The 7,956-nt window shown below is 43.0% G+C and overlaps 1 protein-coding gene across 1 annotated transcript; it reads right to left on the bottom strand.

The window, feature by feature from the left end:
* Positions 1–5,099, bottom strand: LOC124684185. Its single transcript, XM_047218564.1, has 7 exons — positions 4,986–5,099; positions 2,375–2,532; positions 2,155–2,289; positions 1,991–2,056; positions 1,762–1,827; positions 1,584–1,670; positions 1–343 (listed from the first exon to the last, which is right to left on the bottom strand). Exons 2-7 carry the CDS (start codon positions 2,393–2,395, stop codon positions 167–169), a joined length of 552 nt encoding a protein of 183 aa, XP_047074520.1. The 5' UTR covers positions 2,396–2,532; positions 4,986–5,099; the 3' UTR covers positions 1–166.
* Between the last annotated feature and the right edge of the window lie 2,857 nt (positions 5,100–7,956).

The following is a 7,956-nucleotide window of genomic DNA, read 5'->3' as shown; positions in this document are numbered from 1 at the left end:
CACAAATGGGCATCCCAGAGAGCTATCCACAATCTGAGTGTTGCTTCCGTGGAATTTGTCAATTCTTTTATACAAGAAATCGGCAATACATACTGAGTTGCACCATCGTGCTACAGGGGCTCATCTCCTCCGACGCAGCAGTTGTAACTTCCAAGAACCGCTGCCTTCAGTCTGGCAGAGGGACTGAAGAACATTCATTTTCTCTTCTGAATCTCCACTTTTTTCCTCTGAGGCAGGTGCTTGCTTTGCCGGACTCGGTCATCTTTTTCCTTTGAGGATTTGCGCCAAAAGGCTTTGGTTTTACTATGAATTTTGGGCATCTTAGATCCCACGGCCTTGTTTCCTGCAGGGAAAAAAGAATAAGACTGGTAAAACTAAAGGCGAACAGCAACATAAACAGGGTGGACGTTGGTAATCAAAGATAATGATGGTCATTGCAAGATAAGCTGCCTCAGTACATGATATGGAACACGGTCACGCTCGGACCATGTTAAAATAGCAAATTATCAAATATCGGGCCCTGCATGTGCAGTCATGGACCTTAACAGTTTAAGTGATACAATCAAGAAATTATTGCCTACCTTGTTTAGTGGAACTCTAGGTACTTATTTTTGGTCAACACATCTGTTGGATTTAACACCGATTCAGAAGATCCATTGATTTGCGAAACAAAATAACAGAACTCTCAGCCGAGCAAACAAACAAATCACGGGACATCAAATTGAAAACTAGAAATATAGGAAAATATTCATGGCAAGACAGAAAAGCAGGTAATAAACGCTTCACAGAAAAAACTGCAGAAATATCTTCAACATAAATTGCTAATCCATAACACAACTAGATTAGTGCCGATGTTTCCTATTGCCGAATGACCAGCATTTACTCTTATCAGTGTTTTTTTCGGTTCAAAATGGCTTACCGTCCATTTAACTCTAACTGTTGCTATATCTTAGACCTCCCATAGCTAGTGCGATTAACATAGGTGGTAACATGCATACCACCTAGGAAAAACAATGATGTGGCAATTAATTAAAGAGGAGAGAGACAATAGGGGTAACATAATATGTTACCATCACATAGCACTTCCTAATGAAAAATGACTCTACAAAGTAATAAATGGAAGTCTCTATGTAATCACCCCTATGAAACTCCCACTATGGAGATAGTAGCGTAGACTAGTAACATATGCACTATGACTACCCTAATGCAAACTGAAAACATCCTAGAGAAATGACAATAAACACTTCACACAAAAGTAGTAATTCAGTATTTGAAGCTTAGGTCTTACAGCTAGCTTGCATTTTGAAAAAATCTACATAAAAAGGCTGCATATTTACAGTATACACATAAAGAAGAGGAATTCCAAAATGCTTCAAATAGAACAGGCATACACTAATGATAATTCAGCATATTTTGAGGTTGTAACTGTGTCAGGTCGACTAGTTTGGGAGGATGAAATAAAATTCAAGCTGATGGGCTAGAGTGATCTTATAACTATTGATGATTAAGAACATAACACTAACAGAAAGAAATAAAAACATAAACGAAAAGGAAAAGGAAGAATATAATGAGACAACAATTACCTCTGCCATGAACCTTAACTGGCCTGGTATAACGAAATGTTCATCACCGTCGTCGTCTTCGATCCTTTTCACATGATCTTTCGAGTTCTGCAATAGCCAGTGGTATAAGAGGGTTAGAAAACACTCATGCACAACTTTGCACCTGCAGGTACATATGGAAGTCGACATAGAGGATTACTTGGGAAGTGATTGATTTGATGAGTTCTTCATCTTCATCATCTAGTTCCGCTACTATTTTTTCCTCCTGTAATCACACAAAATCACAAATGTTAGAGAGAGGTTTCAAGAAAATAATACCAGGACACCATGTCATAAGCAAGGTACTCTAAGTGGTTCCCGAAGAGATGAAACACTACATGTAATTTTTTTTATTGAACATATAGAAAAAGAAGTGTGTGAGGACTTGCCTTAAGATGAGTGGAGTGCTTCAAAATTTCGAGCATCCGGTTAACGGATACTCCTGCATGTCTCGACTGCAAACAGCACACGAAATTGATGTCAGTAGTCAGGAAGTCAACATTTGATGTGGACATACAAGTACAGTGTAACCGAAATTAAGCCCAGATTGCACCTTCATGGACCGCATCTCTTCTAAAGCAGCAAGTATGTCCATGTCCTGCTTTGAGTGGTTTGCTCTGTTCTTCAGTGCTCTCATTGCATCGCCCATGTCCTCCGCTGCTCGTTTTCTCTTCTCGTTGTCCACAACCTGAACAAAAGAAAATACATCACCATGATTAAATTCAAGCTCAAACTGACAGAAAAACTGAAGCTGCTCAGAATATGCCCTATACCTTTCCCCTCATCCTCTTCATGCCAAAGGATCAAAATTTCGACTAGCCCCAGATTCCACTGTATAATCTGAATTTTGGGGGTCTGTTTTAAAAATAATCTTAGCTGAGCACCTAGTGCACTTGAAGTAAAACCGAAATATCTGTATGCCCAAGAGTGTCTGCACACAAAATAAACAAAAATCACATTAGCATGGATTTGCATTGCACTAATATCAGTAACCAGATAGGTAGTGAATATGGATATAATACAAAAAATTCAAGCAATGGATAATAACACGTAAGGTTTTGCTTCCCCATGCAGTATGAACACTAGATGACAATAATGGTTGTCAATTCGAATGATCGGATCGAAACTCTCGTAATAACACTACAGCTGCATTTTAACTAAAAGGTAGCGCAGGTCATTTTGAGACTAAATGTGAGTTTGTAACTTTGTATGCCTCACTTTCGATACTTCTTAGAAGCATGAACTGTGTGGTGCATGCCAGTAAAGATTATTGAAAAATAAAGCAGACGATTTAATATTCAGGAGGGTCTGATTGAATAGCTGCTTTGACCAGCAAGATCTCCATACCACTCGGATCATGAAGATATAACTTTTGGCCCAGATCGGAACAAACATCAGCAGGCAAGACGTTAAATGTTTTGATTAGTTAATATGAATAAATTATTATAACTCTACCACAAAACATCAACTGGCAACAGTATTAAATACTGCAACTGAAAATAGTTTATCAGGGGTCAGGGGTCACCGAATGTGAATTGTAGGATCATTGCATGGAAATAACTATGTTATAGACAGATTACTTAAGTAATTACTGCTTGCAATCTTCCCAACCAATTTGCACAATCAGGTACTTTATGGAAAGACTGGAACATATTCTACAACTTATTTTAGAGACCCATTCTAACTGAACACCAACATACCGTTGTTGCTGAACTGAATATCTCCTCGTATCCAGCAATTCTGCTGCTATAGTTATTTTTGGTTTACAATAAAAACAATAACCAAGGCTTGAAGAAGCCTATCTAGAACTTACAGAACGGATAACTGTTCCCTAATTCGACTACAGAAAGAGAATTAGTGTATAAAACGTATCAAAGACACCCTTGTGCTGTTCATCCACGTAGCGCGTCAGAAGGAATGGAACAAACACCACGGATATCTTAAATAATACCCAGAGCTAGATACGCATCCAGCGGCGGCGCCACCTTTTTCTGGCATGAATTTGGCGAGCGCTAACTGCCAGCATAATATGCAGAGACGACGTCAAGGCACAAGCAGAGCATTCATGACAATCTACATGCCACGAGCTAGTTTTTCTCTTGCACCTGTGTATCTATCTCTATCTGATATTGCTATGAAAGTTTGATTCTTTTATTTTCCCTTATAAATCAATCAAAAAAAAATCCCGTTTGTAGTCCCTCCTTTTTTTTGCCTTCACATGTTCAAGATTTACTTCATATTATTTTCTTTTCCCCTTTGGAAATCAGGAGCAAGAGTCACAAAGGCCATAGTCTAAAAGCTTTTTTTCCCTTAATAAATATAAACTTCTCAAATTCCCACTAATAACTCCCATCATGTACCAAACAAAGGAAAGGAAATAAAAATCAATTTCCCATGTCTCATCCCTCACCAAACTCCCACTCCTCTTCCCTAACATTGCCAAACACACAGAAAGAATTTTATAGAAATCCCATTTCTCTTCCCTAATATTGCCAAAACCGCTGAAATAATTTAAAATCTCTTTGTAATTATACAGTGAGATTGTAAGCAGCACATAACTGAACATACTGTTACCCGCAAAAAATAAAAAAGGAACCTGCCGTTAGAGTAGAGGAAATGGGGAAGAACAAACCATATAAATTTACAACAATCTCAACCCACAAAGACATTAAGTGCCTTGTGAGCATCTGAACCCGTCGTACATAGCATCTGTTCTTCAATTCTTCCAAATTATACTACAAAAAATAACCATCTGTTCCCTATCGAAAATAAACAAATACGCATGAAAGTGATCCGTATGACCACTTCCTGCAAAGGAGAAGCGATCATACAGAAACGTTAACACAGAAAAACTACCCACAATATATGTTTGAAATTTCAGAACCTAAGCAATAGTGTAACTGACAAAATGAACAAAGTACACATCAATCCATCCACCACACCTGAGGCACCAAAGCATATTAATTGCGCTTCAAAATAGTATGTTCCACACAGCAAGGCCAGAGCAAATAAACGTACGCAACGCAGTGCCAACTGAAACAACACTACCAGTCTAACCACCAAGGCTCTGAAACCATGGTTTTCGGCTCCACTTCTTGTACATAACAATCTATTCTATGTAATCGGATTGCAGTGCACCTGGCTTTAACCTAAAAAAAAAGGTCGGAAACCACAAAGAGTCCCAGCTAAGCTCCCGATAATGAGGCATCTAGCGAGGCCACTCTATATTTCAAACCAGTTTCACCACCCGGAACAAGGCTTAAACGGATCTGATCTTCCCAATGTCTCACAGCTTTATAACCCCGCACACACAACGAGGAAAGGAATTCGACCGGCAGGAGGCACCAAATTAAAGCCTAAACTGGGAGGTGCATAGGGATGTACCTTCCGAACCGAGTACGAGCCGACGGCCGCCGCGGGAGGGGAAACCCTAGCGCGGCGATTCGGCGAGGCAGCGCGAGCAAGAAATCACGGCACGGAGCAGTCGGCGTCGATCGATGAGGCGGATGGAGTGAGAGAGGGGAGACGGGAGGGGGTCGGGGATTATCGCGAGTATTCCGTAAAACAGACGGGTTGGGACTATTTCTCACGCAATTTCGGGCCATAAAAACAGGGTTTTAGATAGATATTTCAGATTAAACATAACCTATATAAAACATGTGATGCATAGTTCAAAAAATTTACATCAAATTGTTACGAATCATGGGCAATGTTCAAGTCACGACGGTACCCAAAAAGTTGCAACTCGCCATCACAACGCGATCAAGCATCAAACATCGAAATAGTGGTAGATGAGTCCATCGCCACCACCACCACCACTCATCGGAAAACTCACCTCGAGTAGTCGATGCTCCACCACCGCTTGCCCCGCGATCTTGATGCGCGAGCATCTTCCTCGCCATGATGTCCGCCTTGGTCTCCTTCCACCATGCCAATTGATCCTCGTCCATGTCCCTGGTTGATATCATCATGATCTCCTTCTCCTCGGTCAAGAGCTCCTTCATCGCCTTAGCTTCCTTGAGCGCGAGCATCCTCTCATCCAACTCGACCTTGTGCTTGACATCTTCCCACCTAGCTTCCACCTTGGTAAGCTTCACCTATTTCTTCTTCTCGGCGATGAGAAGCATAGTCTCCAAAATTTTCATTGTCAATGTCTCCCTTGACTTCATCATTTGATCCATCTTCTCCTTAAAGCTAGCTGCCTCGGCTTCTACCTTCATCCTCTCCTTCGCTTTCTTGGTGTCCTCAGGCTTGCCTTTGTTTCTTGCACTCTTGTCCTCCTCTTCATCATCCATCTTAACCATTGCCGATTTCTTTGGTGCAATTTCTTGGTCCCTCAACTTTCACTTGGGAAGATGTTGAGCTTGTGATATTGATCCTTAATGCGTTGCCAATAGCACTTGACGATTTGATCTGTGCCTGTGCACGCATCCAACCCCACCCTGCCCCAAGCAAGGATCAAAGTCACGTCTTCAACCTTGGTGTAGTTGGACGTGCGCGGCTTCGGTAGCGCGGCCGCACCCATCTCGGCAACAGCCGGCTCGACCTCAGTTACTTCATCGTCGACCTCTTCATCGCATCATCAGCCTATTCGCCACTATCATCATCATCAATCTCCTCGACATGAACCTCTTCATCAAACGGATCGATGCCGGCTGAATGTACAAGGATGTCTCCTAGAGGGGGGTGAATAGGCGAGCTATAAAAACTTCTACTTGAGGGCTTAACAAGACGGAATAAAATTATGTTTTACTTATTAAGCACTAAGCCTACAAACTACGGTTTGCCTATGTGCACCAATAACCTATGCTAAGCAAGATAAGCAACAAGGTGATAGTAAACTAGATATAGAACATCAAGCACGAAGGCTATCACAATGTAAAGCGTATAGGTAAAGGAGCTCGGGTTGAGAAGTAACCGGTGCACGAGGAGACGACGATATTTTCCCGAAGTTCACACCCTTGTGGGTGCTACTCTCCGTTGGAGCGCTGTGGATGCACAAGACACTCCAATAAGCCTCTAGGGCCACCGTATTCTCCTCGAGCCTTTCCCACCAAAGGGAAAGGCTCGATCCACTAAGGGACCCTTGAGGGTGGTCACCGAACCCGTACAAGGTTGGGGCAAACACCCAAATATCAAGCTTGAGGCAAACTCCACAACACCGGAGACTCTCAAGTACAAGACCACAAAGACTGCAACACGCCACATACGCAACAAGGCCACAAAGGCTCCAATGCCACAAAGGCTACCACGCCACAAAGGCGGTAAGGCCACAAAGGCTACAAGACCACGAAGGCTACTACGCCACAAAGGAGACAAGGCCACGAAGGCTACAACACCACTAAGGTCAACAAATCCTCTAGGGTTCCAAGAACCCTAGAGGGAACACACACACGAACTCACACGAGACCGAAACCCCGGAGAGAACCCAAACCAATGCACCTAATGCAATGGCTAAGAACACCACTAAGATGCCAAGTTCTTCTCTCCCAAATTCCAACAAAGCTACAAAAGCTATTGGGGGAATAAGGGAGGAAGAACAAATAGGAGGAGGAACACCAAATTACTCCAAGATCTAGATCTAGCAAGATCCCCTCACATGGAGAGGGATTCACTTGGTGGAGCACTAGATCTAGATCTCCTCTCTCCTTTCCCCAAAAAATATGCAACAAATAGTGGGGGATTGATACGTCTCCGACGTATCGATAATTTCTTATGTTCCATGCCACATTATTGATGATATCTACATGTTTTGTACACATTATATGTCATATTTATGAGTTTTCCGGAACTAACCTATTGACGAGATGCCGAAGGGTCAGTTCTTGTTTTCTGCTGTTTTTGGTTTCAGAAATCCTAGTAACGAAATATTCTTGGAATCGGACGAAATCAAGACCCAGCATCCTAATTTGCCCGGAAGCATCCAGAACACCCGAGAACCGCCAGAGAGGGGGCACAGGCCCACGGGACCATAGGCCGGCGCGGCCTGGGGGTGGCCCGCGCCACCCTATGGTGTCGCCGCCTCTTCGACCCTCTGACGCCTCCTCTTCGCCTATAAGAAGCCCCTCGACCTAAAACCTCGATACGGAAAAGCCACGGTACGAGAAACCTTCCAGAGCCGCCGCCATCGCGAAGCCAAGATCCGGGGGACGAGAGTCTCTGTTCGGCACGCCGCCGGGACGGGAAGTGCCCCGGAAGGCTCCTCCATCGACACCACCGCCATCTTCATCAACGCCGTTGTCTCCCATGAGGAGGGAGTAGTTCTCCATCGAGGCTCGGGGCCGTACGGTAGCTATGTGGTTCATCTCTCTCCTATGTACTTCAATACAATAATCTCATGAGCTGCCTTACATGA

This window comes from Lolium rigidum, chromosome 1 (genome assembly GCF_022539505.1).
Source record: "Lolium rigidum isolate FL_2022 chromosome 1, APGP_CSIRO_Lrig_0.1, whole genome shotgun sequence".
NCBI lineage: Eukaryota > Viridiplantae > Streptophyta > Magnoliopsida > Poales > Poaceae > Lolium > Lolium rigidum.
This window is presented reverse-complemented; position numbering and strand designations above follow the sequence as displayed.

What these genes read in the sequence shown, in the direction of transcription:
- LOC124684185 (XM_047218564.1), bottom strand. Translation starts at nt 2,395, where the DNA reads ATGAAGAGGATGAGGGGAAAG. An exon ending in AAGAGATGCGGTCCATGAAG is followed by an intron (nt 2,057 to 2,154) that starts GTGCAATCTGGG and finishes TGCTGTTTGCAG; the next exon opens with TCGAGACATGCAGGAGTATC. An exon ending in AGCACTCCACTCATCTTAAG is followed by an intron (nt 1,828 to 1,990) that starts GCAAGTCCTCAC and finishes GTGTGATTACAG; the next exon opens with GAGGAAAAAATAGTAGCGGA.